This window comes from Phyllostomus discolor, chromosome 6 (assembly GCF_004126475.2).
Source record: "Phyllostomus discolor isolate MPI-MPIP mPhyDis1 chromosome 6, mPhyDis1.pri.v3, whole genome shotgun sequence".
NCBI classification, from domain to species: domain Eukaryota; kingdom Metazoa; phylum Chordata; class Mammalia; order Chiroptera; family Phyllostomidae; genus Phyllostomus; species Phyllostomus discolor.
In genome coordinates this window covers 171,426,645-171,442,781 of record NC_040908.2, presented here as the reverse complement: position 1 = coordinate 171,442,781, position 16,137 = coordinate 171,426,645, and the positions used below count along the sequence as shown (strand labels likewise).

General features: G+C 63.4%; 3 protein-coding genes across 3 annotated transcripts; 2 read left to right on the top strand and 1 right to left on the bottom strand.

Annotated features, from left to right (window-relative positions):
- The first annotated feature begins 524 nt into the window (after window positions 1-524).
- On the top strand, window positions 525-1,516 carry LOC114499177 (interferon-induced transmembrane protein 2-like). The gene is made up of 2 exons (XM_028515113.2): window positions 525-776; window positions 1,328-1,516. Exons 1-2 carry the CDS (start codon window positions 591-593, stop codon window positions 1,514-1,516), a joined length of 375 nt encoding a protein of 124 aa, XP_028370914.1. The 5' UTR covers window positions 525-590.
- A 1,370-nt stretch (window positions 1,517-2,886) lies between these two features.
- On the bottom strand, window positions 2,887-5,244 carry LOC114499178 (interferon-induced transmembrane protein 2-like). Its single transcript, XM_028515114.2, has 3 exons — window positions 4,900-5,244; window positions 4,264-4,401; window positions 2,887-3,078 (listed from the first exon to the last, which is right to left on the bottom strand). Exons 1-3 carry the CDS (start codon window positions 5,083-5,085, stop codon window positions 2,887-2,889), a joined length of 516 nt encoding a protein of 171 aa, XP_028370915.1. The 5' UTR covers window positions 5,086-5,244.
- A 3,361-nt stretch (window positions 5,245-8,605) lies between these two features.
- Window positions 8,606-9,807, top strand: LOC114499179 (interferon-induced transmembrane protein 3-like). The gene is made up of 2 exons (XM_028515115.2): window positions 8,606-8,947; window positions 9,502-9,807. The coding sequence occupies exons 1-2, from the start codon at window positions 8,699-8,701 to the stop codon at window positions 9,655-9,657; spliced, it is 405 nt and encodes a 134-aa protein (XP_028370916.1). The 5' UTR covers window positions 8,606-8,698; the 3' UTR covers window positions 9,658-9,807.
- Window positions 9,808-16,137: the final 6,330 nt, after the last annotated feature.

The following is a 16,137-nucleotide window of genomic DNA, read 5'->3' as shown; positions in this document are numbered from 1 at the left end:
TTTCCTATATTTCCTATAACCTCTGTTCAATTTAGCGTATCCTTTTGCCCCATGACAAATTCTGAGAATTTTAATAAACAATAAGACATTCAAACTCTGTACGTACAGCTATTTCTAATTGTCTGATTTATGGCTCTCGTGGTTATAATAATCTTTGTTTAATATAATTGAATCTATGGGAATTTTTGTATTTTTCCTGGTTACCTTTGTATTAATGTTTTTTTTCTGCTTTACCTAATCGCAAATGTCAATCACTGCTAAAAATGAAAGTATAAAAACCTGCTTGTACTTGCAATAAACAGAACAGAGCATCACTGTCCTCTGAGGTGTGTTGCCGTCTGTCTCCCATCGCCGACACCTTACCCACCTTCCAGGAGACCCTGGACCTAGCTGCAGCTGGACCGCGGCACCACCCCCTTTACCAATGCACAAACTGCAGGAAATAGACACTTCCGAGAAATCAGAACTACCCCGGAGAGGGAGGGGCCCTGAGCACTGTCCCAGCACATAAAACCACCCTGCTCTGGGCTCTGCTTCAGGAAGCTTCTACCTATTTCACTTGAGACCTCACCGGCTCCTCAGATCCAGAGATGATCAAGAGGGACCAGGAGATGGCGAACTGGGGGACTCCCCAGGGCCCAGGACCCGTGGTGTCCACCGTGGTCAACATCCAGCCTGAGATGGCCGTGCCCGACCACATTGTCTGGTCCCTGTTCAACACGATCTACTTCAACATCTGCTGCCTGGGCTTCGTGGCATTAGCCTACTCCGTGAAGGTGGGTGCGTGTGGGCCCCCTCCCAGGGATCCTCCTGCCCACAGGGCCCTGGGGACTGTGGACTCACAGCAGGAGCAGTTTCCTGAGTGTGTGTGGGTGTGGGTCAGGTGGGGGCTCCTTCCCTGGGAGAGTCCGAGGGGGCTACACGGACACGCTGCCTTTGGGAGGGTCTGCACCGTGTCCAGGGGCCTCTCCTTTCCATCCCAGTTGGAGAAATCAGGTCCTTCACACACCAGACCCAGACCTCACGTCTGGTCCAGAAAAATGAAAACCCCAGAGACCCTGACCCCTGGTGGGATGTGGCCAGCAGAGGGGCCAGGGCAGGGGGAGGAGGTGCCCTGGGAAACCTGGAAAGGCTGAGGGGCTCTGAGGGAGGGACCCCCTGGCCCTGACCTGCTCAGGCTCCAGGGAACAGGCAGAGGAGGGTCCTGATGTGGCTGAAGGGCAGGGGGAGGGCTCTGGGCAGGGACCAGCAGGGCAGGACCTGAGTCACAGCCGCTGGCTCTCCCCAGCTCCGCTCCAGGCCCCGCTGACCGTCTCTCCTCCCCCAGTCCAGGGACCGGAAGATGGTGAACGACATGATTGGGGCCCAGAGCTACGCGTCCACCGCCAAGTCCCTGAACATCGCAGCCCTGGTCCTGGGCATCCTTGGGACCATAGGATCCATTGTTCTTGTGGTGTTGCAGGCAGTCACCATTGCAGCAGCGGTGGCCAGGCAGAACCACAGAGGCTACTCCTAGGTGCTGCCCTTGGCCGGGGCACCACGTCCTCCCCACCCCTCCCGGCCCTGCCCCCGCCGCCCACCCCTCCACACAGCGCTGTGCACGGACGAAGCTGTCCCACTGAACCCAATAAAGTGCCCTTGGATGTGATGATGCCGATTTCCTGGGCCGCTGCCCCTGCTGAGTGCCCAGCCTGCCCCTGAGACTGAGCCCACCACCCACCCTGGCCCACCTGCTTGCTGCTCTGAGGGGGGCCCAGCTCTTTCTCAGATGTCCTTGGTTTCTGGTCTCCCGCTGGGAGCAGCAGCTGGGACAGGGCCCCAGGGAGGGGCTTGGTCCTTCCCCGTATCTGAGCCCTGATCTGAGGGGGGTTGGGTCCCGTTCACCCTGGGCCCTGAGGACAAGCCTCCCTGACCCCGGCTGGCTGGGAGCAGGGGTGAGTGCTACAGACTGGTGCCCTGGGAGGCCATGGTGGTTGCAGGTCCCGTGCAGGGTGGAGCCCGGCCCCACAGCCCCTCCTGGGTGGTCCCGCCATGGCTGTGCTTCCCCCAGCCAGCAGCTCTGTCTGTGCTCCCCCTCAGGGGACAGCAGCACAGGTGTGCTGGCACCAGGGAGGGACGGAGCAGGCAGCCCTGACGGACAGAAACCCTGAGAGGAAGGACCAAATCCTCCCACCAAACAGGCTGGGCCTGCTGGCTGGAGCCTCTGCCAGTGCCCGGGAAGGGCCCCCCAGCCTCTGGGGACCCCCAGGCGTGGGGTGGGAGCTTTTTCCAGGGCCCCTGATGCACATGGGGCCTGGGGCTGTCCTCAGCTTGACCCGTTCCTTGCCTGCAGACCCTGCAGCCACCACGGAGAGGCTGGGGGAAGTCGGGGGGCCACAGGCTGGTGTGTGGGGGGTGAACCTGTCTCCCCATGAACCTTGCCCTTTGGGGACCTGGGTTTGTCTGGGCTCCAGCTGTGGGGTGAGGTCAGTCCTGCTAGCTGTGGCCTGGGGGGCAGCCCCTCTCCCCCCTGTGGTCTTGTTGGGTCCTGGCGCACACACACTAGGAAGATCCTGACCCTGGCCCCCTTCCCCCCCACACCCTGTTCCAAGCCCGTGTGGAGCCCCGAGACCGCGGCCTAAAGAGGGCTGTGCTGTGTCTGCCATAGGCCTTGCCTATCAGGAGGGCGCCCCTTCCCCAGGGGTCCCACGACTGAGCAGGAGGGGGTCAGGCCCAGGGAAGGACAAGGGAGGACAAGGGAGGGGCGCCCTCACGTGACTGCGACCCCCGTCCCTCCCCCTCCCCCCCGGGGTTGGTTAGTACGTCTTCTACGGGGCACCGGTCAGGAGGTGCACCCAGCCTGCAGCGGCCCGCGTCTGAGCGGCGGCAACTTGGGACAAGGCGCCGCTAGGCCGGACACTTCTGGGGCGGCCCGCAGACCAGCCGCGCTCCGGAGCTTTGGGAAAATTGCGCGGCGCCTGCGGCTTCACGCAGGCGCAGTGCAGGCCCGTCCGAAGGGGCCGAGTGCCGTCCGTTGGGCTCCCCACGGCTCAGCCCACAGCCCCGAGTCCTGGGAGCCGCCCCCAGCATCTTCTCCGCCTGGAATGTGGGTGGACGAGGGTCACCTTCACCCAGGTGGGCGTTCCAGGATGGTAGGTGGGGTGGTCTCCAGCCTGGGTTCACAGGGTTGTGGGACCCGAAGGTGGGCCAGAAGGGGCGGGGCCTAGCCTGCGGCGAACAGAAATGGGCGGTGCACGCGTGTGGGCGGGGCCAGACCTAGGGGAGGGATTCACTGGTGTCCCTGCGGGGCTCTCCTCCCCCCTCCTCTCCCCTCCCGGGAGCCCCTCCCCACGTCTATGCCAGTGTTTTCGGGACACAGGGAGGCTGGTCTGCCAGCGTGCCCTGTGCAGGACCATCTTCCCTGGCCCTGACCCCTCTCCTGCTCAGACGTGGGACCGCCGGGGACAGCCTGAGATCCTATGGCTGATCCTCAGGTCCCCAGCCGGCCAGGCCCCGGAGCGTTAGTGCGCTGCGGTTGCGGGCAGAAGGGAGGTGGGGGTGAGGGTGTGCAGCGTCCACAGCTGGGGCCCTGGGCACAGGGAGGAAGTGGCAGTCCGGGCGGGCCCAGCTCCCAACCCTGCTGTCCCGCTGCTTGTGGGCTGGGTCTGCCCTGGCTACCCCTTAGTGCCCGACATCTGGAAGCCTTGAGAGAACCAGGTTCGGAGCCGACTTCCAGCTCAGGGAGCTTTCGTCCAGGTTGGGGCTGGGTTTGTCTTCCACTTGAAGAGCAGGGAAACCTGGGGCTGTCTTGCCAGGTGACCTGTGGACTCCCGGAGTCACGCCCCCTGCTGACTTCTGGGGCTGATGGGGGTGTTCAGGGCTGAGGGTGCTCTGGAGCAGGGCCTCTGTGCCTCAGATGCTCCCATCCTGGGTCGGGGCTCAGACCTCTGGGAAGGAGAGGCCCCCACCCCTAATTTTTCCCTTTGTTGCCCCAGCTGGGGCCCAGGTGCAGGTAAGGCCTGAGGACAAGCTCCACCCACTGCCAGGGCAGCAAGCAGGTGGCACCGGGTGTGGGGTGGCTCAGCCTCAGGGGCAGGCTGGGACTCTCACGGGACCCCTCCCCAGGTGAGAGCACAACGTTGTCAGGTGCATGTCTTTATTGCATTCTGTCGGGGACGCACGTGCGCATGAACAAGCTGTGAAGAGGTGACCGCCTCAGGCTATGGGCAGCCAGCAGAAGCCTCCTAACTCTTCGTGACATCGTAACAACTGTGCTGAAGTTACACCAAGATCCTCGTGTGAATTACAATGAAAAATGAACAGAATGACGCTCAATATCAGGGCACAGACGTTCAGGCACTTGGCGGTGGACGCGTAGCTCTGGGCACCCGTCATGTCGCCCACCATCTTCCGGTCCCTGGACTGGGGGAGGAGAGATGGTCAGGGGGGCCTGGAGTGGAAGCTGGGGAGAGCCAGCGGCTGTGACTCAGGTCCTGCCCTGCTGGTCCCTGCCAGAGCCTCCCCCTGCCCTTCAGCCACATCAGGACCCTTCTCTGCTGTTCCCCTGGAGCCTGAGCAGGTCCGGGCCAGGGGGGTCCCTCCCTCAGAGCCTCTCAGCCTCTCCAGTGGTCCCTGGGCACCTCTTCCCCCTGCCCTGCGGCCCCTCTGCTGGCCACATCCACAGGCGGGGGTCAGGGCGTGGGAACCCCTTTATTCTTACTGAGAGAGCTAATTTCGGGCATGGTCAGTAGGGAATTACTTGGAGTCCTGGGGATCCAGGGCTGACCCTGCCACCCCATGTCCCCGGTACAGACTCTCTGTGACTTGTACAGGCACATGTGCACACACACGTGCAACGGCTCCCCATCCCAGAGCCCTGTGGGCAGGAGGGCCCCTGGGGGCCCACACACACCCACCCACCTTTATGGACTGGTAGTACGCCGCCAAGCCCAGGCAGCAGAAGTTGAAGTAGATGGAGCTGAGCAGGGACCAGGTGATGTGGTCGTGCACAGCGGGCTCTGTCTGGATGTTGACCAGGGTGGACACCACGGGTCCTGGGCCCTGGGGCACTCCCAGCACGGCCACCTCGTGTTCCTCCTTGATCATCTCTGGCTTTGGGGAGCAGGTGTGGTCTCAAGGGATGAAGCTGGAAGCTTCCTGAAGCAGAGCCCTGAGCAGCGTGGTTTTAGGTGCTGGGACAGAGCTCGAGGCCCCTCCCTTTCCGGGGTAGTTCTGATTTCTCAGGAGTGTCTATTTCCTAGGGTTTACAAACTGGTGATTTCACTGGGTACGAGAAGGCGGAAAAACCCACGAGTGTCAGCTGACAGGAGAACAGATGGCAGGGCAGCCTGCAGGGTAACGGCTGCTTCCTGCCCCTTCACTCAGGATGGCTCTTGTGGCTCCTTCGGGGCTGCGGTGGGTCCTGGGGCTTCTCCTGCCCATGGGCCCCCCTTCCTGCCCCATCCACGTCCCATGCAGGGCCCCTGCACGTGGTCACACAGACCCCTCCAGCCCAGGGGCAGCCCGGCCCCCACAGCCCCACCCCTCCTCTGCTGTCACAGGCCCCCCTCTGACGTCCAGGCTCCAGGTGGGGTTGGGTGCCTCCTGGGTGCAGCCCAGGAACCATCCCCTGTGGCCTGTCCCCCCAGGGGGTCAGCAGGGTCCCATGACAGAGGAACGTGTGGACACCAGGAGGCAGCTGTGGTGGGACGGGGCATTTGGCGATGGCCTGGAAGTACAGGGCAGCAGGCTGTGCAAGCCCCTGTCTGCTCCGCCCTGCTGCCCCTCAGTGGAGCCAGATGCGGGGGGGTGGTCACAGGACCAGCTGGAGGGGACCAGATGAGTACCAACTCCAGGAACAGAGCTTGTCCTGAGGCCTGATTTTCACATGCCTCCCACTAGGAGCAATGAATGCAGTAAGTTTAGGGTGGGGGGTCCCTCCTTCCCAGAGGTCTGAGCCCTGACCCAGGATGGGAGCATTTGAGGCACAGAGGCCCTGCTCCAGAGCACCCTCAGCCCTGAATACCCCCATCAGCCCCAGAAGGCTGCAGGGGGCGTGACTCCGGGAGTCCACAGGTCACCTGGCAAGACAGCCCCGAGTTTCCCTGCTCTTCAGGTGGAAGAGAAACCCAGCCCCAACCTGGACATGAGCTCCCTGAGCTGGAAGTCAGCCCCGAACCTGGTTCTCTCAAGGCTTCCAGATGTCGGGCACCAAGGAAGAGGTGGCCCCTGGCAGACCCAGCCCACAAGCAGTGGGGCAGGAGGGTTGGGAGCCTGGCCCGCCCAGCCTCCCTCTTACTTCCTGTGTCCTGGGCCCCAGCTGTGGGCCCCCCACCCTCACCCACACCTCCTAAGGGCCCCAGACACTGACACCCACCCTGCCAAGGCCCAGGGCCAACTGGCCAGGCCAAGCCTGTAGGTTCCACGTGAGGGGCCGTCTCTGCCCACCCTGCCACCCAGAGGATGACCCAGGCTCCCTGACACCTGGACAGCCGTGTCTGTCACATGTCTGCCTCTGTCCAGACTCTTCTTGCAAGGCAAACACCTGTGTTTTCTAAGCAGAGGCATGCAGAGGGCTTAGACAAAGGTGGGAGGGGGTGGCTGAGCAGAGGGCTTCCCACGCAGGTGGCCCCCAGGACCTGCCACCGGCCTTTCCCCGAGGGGACAGGCATTTCCTTGTCTGTTCTGTTCTTTCTCTTTTTGTAGGAAAGGTGCCTGCAGGGTCCCTTCCCAGGGGCAGAAAGGACCCAAATGCCATCCTTATGGTAGGGACTGGAGCATCCACAAATGCTTAGGGGAGTTCACGGGCCTCAGGATAGTTCGGAGGAAAAGGACCCCTTCCACTGGGGGTCCTGGAGTGTCCTGGGCCCACCAGGGCTGCCACTGGCCCTTCTCCCCTCCAGGCCCCCAGGCTTGGGCAGGGTGGTGGGTGGGGCTCCAGAGGGACCTGCAGACAGGTGAGCACCGCAGCCCAGGTGGGTGGCTGTGAGCTGAAGCCTTTTGTGGGCGGGGGCTTCGGGAATGCAGGGGCCGGGCCCCTCCCTGTCCTGAAGACCCAGGGCACTGGGCACTGGCAGCTGAGGGCCCAGGTAGGCCAGTGCCCTTAGAGGTTAACCAGGTCAGGTTCAGAGCACAGGAGGGGGACCAGGGCTCCCACCTGGTGATCGCATGTAAACCAGGCAGCAACAGGCTGCCTCAGGGCCATGACGGGGGGAGGGGTCAATGGTGTGGCTGGAGGGGGTGCGGGTGGGGGGTACTGGCACTTGTGAAAAGCTGTCCCAGGTCTGCCCCGAGCCAGCGGCTCTAGGTCGTGTGTCACTGGTAAAACCTAAGGTTGCCGGTTCGATCCCCGCTCAGGGCACGAGCCTGGGCTGTGCGTCAGAGTCAAGCCTGGTCGGGACGCCTATGAGAAGCAACTGATCCGGCTTCCTCTTGCTCTCCCTCCCCTCTCTAAGAATAAATAAATGAAATCTTCAAAACCCCACCTGGGACCTGTCTGGGCTTCTTCTCCAGCACAAGGTGGGGGCGCTGCTCATTTGCTGCCGGCAGCGCGGGGTGGGGAGGCCCTCGGAGGGGCTTGGCGTCAGCAGGGCAGCCCCAGGCACCCTGGGGCTGGCCTCCTCATGCTGGGCGCAGGGAACACCGAGGGCCCGCTCCGTGGCCCCAGCACAGGGTCGGGGGCCCTGGCGCGCGGCGTGGGCACAGCCCCGGGGTGTCGGTCTCGGCTTCCTGGGACGCCTGCTGCCGCTGGAGCCAGTCCCCACGGGCGGGAGGGAGGCACCTGGAGTCACCCTGTCACCGCTGTGGCCGGCCACGTGATGCACATCCCAGCTGGGTTGCCCTGCAACCATCGCCGGGGTGCAGGAGGGGGGTGCAGCTGCACCTCCCCTCCCGGGACACTTGCCTGAAGCATTCAGGTTGCTGTGGCCCCACTGGAGGTAGTCTGCACGCCTGTGGCCTGAGAGGGAGGGGTCAGGGCTGGGGACAGGGTCCTGTGCACGGAGGGTTCAAGGGCACGGAAAGGCCAGCTTTGCCCAGTGAGTGCTGGCAGGCCCCCCCTGCCACCCACCTGGGTCTGCACAGCAGGCATGGCCCTTCCATGGGAGAGGCTGCAGGTGCTGCTGGCGTCCTCACGATCCCAGGCACCGAGTAGTGGGAGCCCGCTGGGGCGGGGGGTCGTCATGTCTGCCTGTGTGTCCCAAACCCCCAGCCAGCGTTCCTGGCCAGCACCCCAGGCACTTGCCCTGACCTGGAACTGAACCAGCGACCCTTCAGTTCTAGGGTTGGCACTCAATGCACTGAGCCACACCAGCCAGGGCTACAATTGTTGTTTTTAAATGAATTAATATTTTTAAATCAAAGAAAACAAGCTTACTTCCTAGTGAAACTGCTCCCCTTCAGGTGGGTGACCCTGAACTTCAGACATGTCCCCGGGGCCCATCACACTCCAGATGGGGAACCAGTGTACCAGGGCCCAGGCCTGACTCCACCATCAGGGACCAGAAGCCTCCAGGCCCGGGCGGTGCCCCCCCCCCCCCCCCCCCCCGCCTGTGTAACCCGACACTCAACCCGGGCGGCCCTCCAGAGGCACAGCCAATCCTGAGTTTCGCAAACCTCAGGAAAAGGAAACTTTGGGGAAACCCAAAGTAGCCAGGAGGGGAAGCACCCACGGAGCACACTGAGTCCCCGCGGCCTGAGGAATCCGCTCTGTCTAGGCACCATGAGCCGCACTTCCCAGCGCTTCTTCACTGGCCCCCACGCCGGAGTCCCCACATCCTACGAGATGCTCAAGGAGGAGCACGAGGTGGCCGTGCTGGGGGCTCCGCAGATCTCAGCACCCGTGACAACCACCGTGGTCAACATCCAGCCTGAGACCGCCATGCCCGACCACATCGTCTGGTCCCTGTTCAACACGCTCTTCTTCAACGTCTGCTGCCTGGGCTTCGTGGCCTTCGCCTACTCCGTGAAGGTGGGTGTGGGGGGGGGGGGGCCCAGGGGTCCTCCTGCCCACAGGGCCCTGGGGACTGTGGACTCACAGCAGGAGCAGTTTTCTGAGTGTGTGTGGGTGTGGGTCAGGTGGGGGCTCCTTCTCCCTGGGAGAGTCCGAGGGGGCTACACGGACACGCTGCCTTTGGGAGGGTCTGCACCGTGTCCAGGGGCCTCTCCTTTCCATCCCAGTTGGAGAAATCAGGTCCTTCACACACCAGGCCCAGACCTCACGTCTGGTCCAGAAAAATGAAAACCCCAGAGACCCTGACCGCTGGTGTGATGTGGCCAGCAGAGGGGTAAGGGCAGGGGGAGGAGGTGCCCCGGGGACCCCTGGAGAGGCTGAGGGGCTCTGATGGATGGTCCCCCTGGCCCGGACCTGCTCAGGCTCCAGGGAACAGGCAGAGGAGGGTCCTGATGTGGCTGAAGGGCAGGGGGAGGGCTCTGGGCGGGGACCAGCAGGGCAGGACCTGAGTCACAGCCGCTGGCTCTCCCCAGCTCCACTCCAGGCCCCCCTGACCGTCTCTCCTCCCCCAGTCCAGGGACCGGAAGATGGTGAAGGACATGACGGGTGCCCAGAGCTACGCGTCCACCGCCAAGTCCCTGAACATCGCGGCCCTGGTCCTGGGCCTCCTCATCATATTTGGTGTCATCATCGCTGCCATCACCTGTGCTGTCATTTCTGTTACTTGACTGGCTCGCTGATAATATGGAAGAAATATTGATGTCACCAAGAGTTAGGAGGCTTCTGGTGGCTGCCCGTAGCCTCATGCTGTCACCTCTTCACAGCTGTTCATGTGCACATGCGTCCCCAACCAAATGCAATAAAGGACATGCACCTGACACCGTTGTGCTCTCACCTGGGGAGGGGTCCCGTGAGAGTCCCAGCCTGTCCAGATGTGGAGCCCAGCCTGCACTCTGTGGCACCTGCTTGCTGCCCTGGGGCTGGGGTGGAGCTTGTCCTCAGCCCTTACCTGCACCTGGCCTCCAGCTGGGGGCATAAAATGGAAAAAGCTTTAGGGACGGGGCTTGGGCCACTTCTCCATCAGCCTCTGAGGGAGGGCCCCTTCCTTGCCTCCGATGGCCACCTGCTGGCTACAGGAACCACCACTGGGTGGACAGGAGCTTTGCACCCGGGGGCCTCCCCCAGCCCTCTTACCAAGTCTAGCAGTACCTCTGCTGTGTCTCTGTGTCACCATTTCCTCTGAATGGGCGGCTCCTCCCGGCTCCGAGGGCCCCGCAGCGGTCCCCTTTGCAGCTGTGACGCAACCCCATGGTCCCTGCTCACCGAGACCACCCGGCACTCGTCCCGCCGGACGGCGACCTGGGACCTCGGGGTCCCGGGTCTGCCGACCGCCTCCCGACCCACCGTGGTGGCAGAGCCTGTGGGTGTTTGTCGTCTCCCACGGGAGCTGCCATGGTCACAGCCAGTGCCGCTGACTGTCGTGTCCCTGGGCACATGCGCCCAGCTCCTGGCTCCCCAGGGTGTCCCCGCAGAGCCCCTCCGTGTGAGGGGTCCCCTTCAGGGCTTGCTGACACCCGAGCCCTCTGCTTTGTGTCCCTGAAAACAGCCCCCTGTCTGCTCTGTGCCCAGACGGCCTGTCCACTGGGAGCGGGATTTTCAGGCGGCTGCGGTGGCCCGTCTCAGGGTCCCGAGTCCACAGTTGCTGTGACGCCAGCCGCCAGCCGAGTGTCACCCCGTCAGGCTCTTTGTCACTTGGATCTTGTGTTTGGTTTGCTGGGGTTTCACCGGGATGTGCTGAGGGTGGCTTCGTCCCTCTTTATTCGGGTGGAGAATGCTGGGTTCCTCAGGTCTGTGCGTTCCTGTCTCCCAAGGGTCTTGGGAGACTCTCATCCAGTGCATTCTCACACAGGAGCCTCCCTCACCGCCCACGCCCTCCCTTCCGGACCCCAGGGCGCGGGAGTGGAGCCGCCCCTCCTCTCGCCTCCTCACACTGGCCTGCCTGTGTCTGCCCCCTTGGCCTCGGCGCTTCTGGCAGGAGGGTTGCCCCTCGTGCGCCTCCTCGGAGTGGGGCTGGGGGGCAGCTGCACAGGGGCCAGACCCTGGGTGTCGGCGGGACCCCGCGTCTGCCCCCGCCCCCGCCCCTGAGTGTGCCCCTTGCTCAGGGCTCGGCCGCTTCCAGGGTGGCTGGCCGGCTCCTGGGCAGACCCCAAGGGCACGTGTCACCGCGTCCCCTTCTGTACGGGAATGTGCACACTTACCATTGACCTTCAGGAGGTCACCGCTCGGCCGGCATCTCACCGGGAAACGCCAGGGCCCAGCGCCTCTGTCGCCCGAGGTTCCGCAGATCCTCAGCCACGTGTTCCTGTGCCCCGGGTGCCGGGTGTGCAGGTGGGTGCAGGTGGGTGCAGGCCCGGGCCACGCCCCCGAGAGGCTCCTCCGGGGTCCGGAGGGCGTGGACTCGCCCACGTGCGACCCGAGGCTGAGACGGCCCCGTGTCTCCGGACGATTTCTTACGTTGTATCCCCTGCTGCACCTCCTCCTGGAAGTTCATACTCGTTCTACGAATTCCTTGGTTCAGACTTAATTCTTTCATGCTTTTCACATTTAGTATTTGCACAAGGTTTCTTTCCTGTTATTCGTTGATGTTCACGGGTGGACCGTGTTCATCTTACACCTTTAGGAAAAGTTCTATGCATTCGTGTATCCAGCAGGGACTTGCTCAGTGAGCCCGGACTCGGGGAGGAGCGGCTGCAGGGGAGGATGGGTGGCTGGGCTGTGGGGCGTGGCGGCCCCAGGCTCACCTGTCGGCCTGTCCCTGACCGTCCACCCCTCACCGCGTCTGAGGGCTGGGGCCTGGCCCCACTGCTCTGGGGTTCCCTCTGGGTCCCCCCTGTCCCCCACCCCGCTGGACCAGCCACCCCAGCAGCTGCTGGGGGAGGGCGTGGCCGCCCTGCCTCCCTTCTGGAGCCCTGCTCCTCCCTTCTCTGGGGGGTGGCTTGTTCTTAGGACACAGGCCTGGGTGGGACCCTGACCCCGCCGTGGCTCCTGCGACTCTGGGCCTGGTTTCCTCCTCTTTCAGTTCCTCCTCCCATGCGCCTGTCTGGGAGGGACGCAGCCTGGGGCTTCCTGGCGACAGAAGCAGGCGCTCCCAGGCCACTTGGCGTGTCCCAGGCTCTGTATGCTGTGCGTGCCCTAAGAGAGCTAATGCCCTTGGGAAGGCGGTAAGTGCTGCCGTTTCCCGCATCATCGGACGGGGAACGGGGACGCAGGGACGTTCGCCACCTGCCCCTGGTCGCACGGCCTCAGAGCAGCAGAGCCGGCCTGGCCCCAGCCCCTCGGCCACCTTTGCTGTGCTTCTCTCACCAGTGGCTCTCTAGCTCTGCATTCTGCTGCAAATCGAGACTCAGGAAGGTTTTGAGAGACAGATGAGAGAACTCGGGGCCCCCTCCCCCTGCCCAGAACTTCCTGTTGACGCCTTTTCTCAGCCCCCACAACCCAGACCAGCACTTGCCTTGAAGGGAAACCGTCAGGGAACTGAACGCCTCAGCCGCTGTCCCCAGTGCGTCACTGGGGTCTTCCCAGGGAGGGTCCCCGGTCCCGCTGGTGGCAGCCCTTGCACGCATCCTGGTCCTCAGTGTGGTGGCCCCATCGAGAGCACCCCTGCGGCTTCCCAGAGCCCTGCTCTGCGTGCCGTGCGGGGGGGCCGGGGGCGGGGGGGGGGGCCTGAGGCTGCGCTTCTCTGGCAACAGTGTTGCAGAAATGGAGCTGGGCCTCGTCAGCACCCCTCCCGGGGAGCTGCCCACGGTGACTCTCTCCATGGCGCCGTCACTGGGAGCCCTGGGCAGGGGTGGGTCTGTGGGGTGTCCCCCTGTAGAACCCCGGTGTTCCTGGCCCGTGGGAGTAACTGCGCAGACCCTTGGAGGCTGTGCGACCACGCTCGGGCCCCCCAAGCTGAGGCCCACAAACCCAGCCCATGGGGTGGGGGGTCTCTGGGGTTACTCCGGTGCCGGTTGCCCAGCGGTGATTTTCCGTTTCCTCTGTCCTCCCCCACGTGCTGCCTGGAGTGCCCTGTGGGGACGGGCGGTCCCTCCCCGGGGGGAGTGTGCCTGCAGTGACCCGTTCAGAGCAGCGAGGACCATCATCTACCCCTCGGAGGAGGGTCCAGGCCTCGCAGGAGCTGCTGCTCCAGCCTCTCCAGACTCCACAGCTCCCAGCCGCCCCCAGCCCCGCCCCCAACCCCTGGTGGTGGTGCCGGTGCCCTCCTCCCGCCACCCTGTCCAGTTCTTTGGATTCTGGGGCTGCAGGATGCCCCAGGCCCCTCCTGGACTCCTCCTGCCCAGCGGGCACAGCCACTGCTCCCGGGGCCCTGGTCCTGCGCTGGAGGAAGGGCCTGGGGAGGGCAACCGGGGCCCTGGGGGCTGCTTGCCTGCTGTCCCAGCTGCGAGGCCCCTCCGCAGAGGGCAGTGCCCGCGCCTGTAGCAGCCGGGCACACGCCGTGCCGCTGTCCTTGTGCCTGATCTACGTGGAGGGCCACACCCCCTGCGGCCCCTGGGGGTCGCCGCCCAGCCCTACAGGACCCGGCGCCTGTCTCAGCAGGGACCGGTCCCGTCCTCGTCACAGACACGGGCGCGCCTGCTCGGTTCCCGTGCACAGCTCGGAGCGTCAGGGTCCCCGGACCCCAGTCCCGGGAGACGTCCCTGCGTGAGGCCACGCGGGAGCTGCGTGCTCGGGGCCGCCGGCACCGCGTCCAGGGCGCCTGTCCTGCCCGCCCTCGGGAGCGTGTCCCCTGGGGCCCTGGCTCCCTGCACTAGGGGCCCTCTGTCTGGGACGCTCCCCAGTCCTGAGGCTCCACGGTGCTGGTTGGTCCGAGCCTGTGAGCATGGGCAGCAAGAGCGACCTAGGCTCTGAATCAGAGCAACAGGGCCTCGGGGACAAGGTCGGGGGTGAGCCCCGCAAGAGCCACCGCTGCGGGCTGCCCCCCTGGCTGCTAGACTCCTGGGGACCCTGAGGGTTTAGGGGATGCTCGCTGGTGGGGGAGGAAGGGCGTGGGCGTGCTGGTGGGAGTGAGGGCAGGCGGGCAGAGACCTGTGTCGTGAGGGTTTTTAAAGGCTGGGCGTTTAGCCCTGGCTGCTGTGGCTCCGTGGGTTGAGCCCCGGCCTGCGAACCCGACAGCCGCCAGTTTGATTCCCAGTCAGGGCTCAGGCCTGGGCTGCAGGCTGGGTCCCCAGCTGGGTGTGATGTTTCTCTCCCTCCCTCCCCCTCTCTGGTAAAGTAAGTGCATAGAATATCAACGGAGGAAAATGAAGGCTGGGGGTCAGAGGAGGCTCAGGCAGGGTGGCAATGGCAGACTCGCCATCTCTATGCTGATGTGCCAGCATGAGATCACACCCTGCACTTCCTGTGTGCTGGGCCTGGGCAGCAAATGGCACTGATTAGATTTCTGCTCTTGTCTCCCCGAGTGGGTGGTGGGAGCTGTTGGCCCTGTGGGTGTGACAGGGGACTCAAGACTTGGAAAATTTTAGCTTAAGGTGAAAAGCTGTAAGTCTAGCAACTATGTTAAACTTTTGTCTGAGAAACTACACAGAAGGCCCACCCTGGCTCCTGGGAAAAACAGCCGACCTGCTGGGGCCCTGAGGAAGATTACCACCTGGGGACCTCCGGACCTTTGTTCCAGGGAGAGCAGAGGACCACCCCACCCCTTGGGAGCAGCTCACTGCCCAGGACAGGAAGGCTGCAGCTTCTGAATCTCAAAGGCCTCACCCCACCTTGTGTGTCCTCCCCCACCCCCTTATAAGAGATCTGGCCAGGAAAGAGAAGGGAAGATGGGTTGTTAGGGTCTGAACCCGCCATCTTCTCAGATCCCCGGCCACCTGATTAAAGCGCCGTGAAAGATTCAATGGCTGTCATTGATTATTGGATTCGGCGGTGACAGGCAGCCTAAACACCGGTGTCTTTTCCAGTTACAGTTGGGGTGAAAGGCAAACCATTGACTCCTAAGTGTCCTTGCTTGGGGGGAGGTGGCATTTCCCAAACGGCTGCAAAGTGCTCGTTGGACTGTCTGTCTCACTGTCCCTCTTCCGCTGTCCTGCCTTCCTCCGTGGGACCAGAGAGGGGGAGGGAGCGTCCCAGGGCCCCGGGCGGCAGCGGGTGGAGAGGAAACCACTTCCCTACAGGGAGACCACACAAGGTCACAGGGAGAGCAGCTTCCTCCCAGAGCTTCCAGCCAGGGGCGGGCACAGCGGCCCAGGGACCCAGCCTTTCCTCCCCTCCCCCTGGATTCCTGGAGGAGGGAGCATTGGCCTGAGCTGTCTGTCATTTGTGTGACCAGAGTGGTCCCTCCTGTCTCTCCTTTCTTCCTGGGATGCCCCCATCTGCATTCCTGGGGAGCCCTGGGTCTCTGCCTGAAGGTCTCTGGGAAGTGGAGAAATCTGTGCCTGAACAGTGAGGGTAGACCCACTGTGGTGTGGATGGGGCGGGCGCTCAGGAGTGGGAACATCAAGAAGCCCACTAGGTAGCACCTGTGAAAAGCTGTTGTTTCAGGAACTGCAGGTAGGACCCAGCCTGTCGTTAGGAGAGCACAGCCATCGACCTTTGTCCTCCAGGAGAGACCTGGAGCCATCCAGGTGGTATCCCAGCCCTGGGGTGCCAGGGACACACAGAGGCCTGCCCGGGCCCCAGCCCATGGCCCGGAGCAAGAACCCTGCACTTTGCTTCCATCCAGTCTTCCCTGAATTGCACACCCCTCACCACACTTGGCTCTCCGTTCTAAGAGGCTGGCTTGGCAGGAAGGTGGGGCAGTGTGTCAGGGCACAAGCCCTCGGCCTCCTCTGACCCCTGCCAGTTGAAGACAGCACCCGGAGACCCCACCCCTGTCTCTGCTCATTGGGTCTGGCAGGTGACCAGCAACTCGAAGGCTGGCTTTTTGGTTCCAGCGTGAACATCTTACTCACCCAGAGACCCTGGGTCTTTCCATTTCCTTATCAGCACTCGAGAACGTTTGTTCACTGCGTTTGCAGAGAGAGAGAGAGAGAGAGAGAGACAGAGAGAGAGAGAGACAGAGAGACAGAGAGACAGAGAGAGACAGAGAGAGAGAGAGAGAGAGAGAGGCAGACACTGGTTGCTGCCTTCCCACCCAAGCCCCGAGAGGACGTGGAGCCTACAACCTGCCCAGGTGCCCTGACCGGGAATTCCAACAAACTGCACCACAC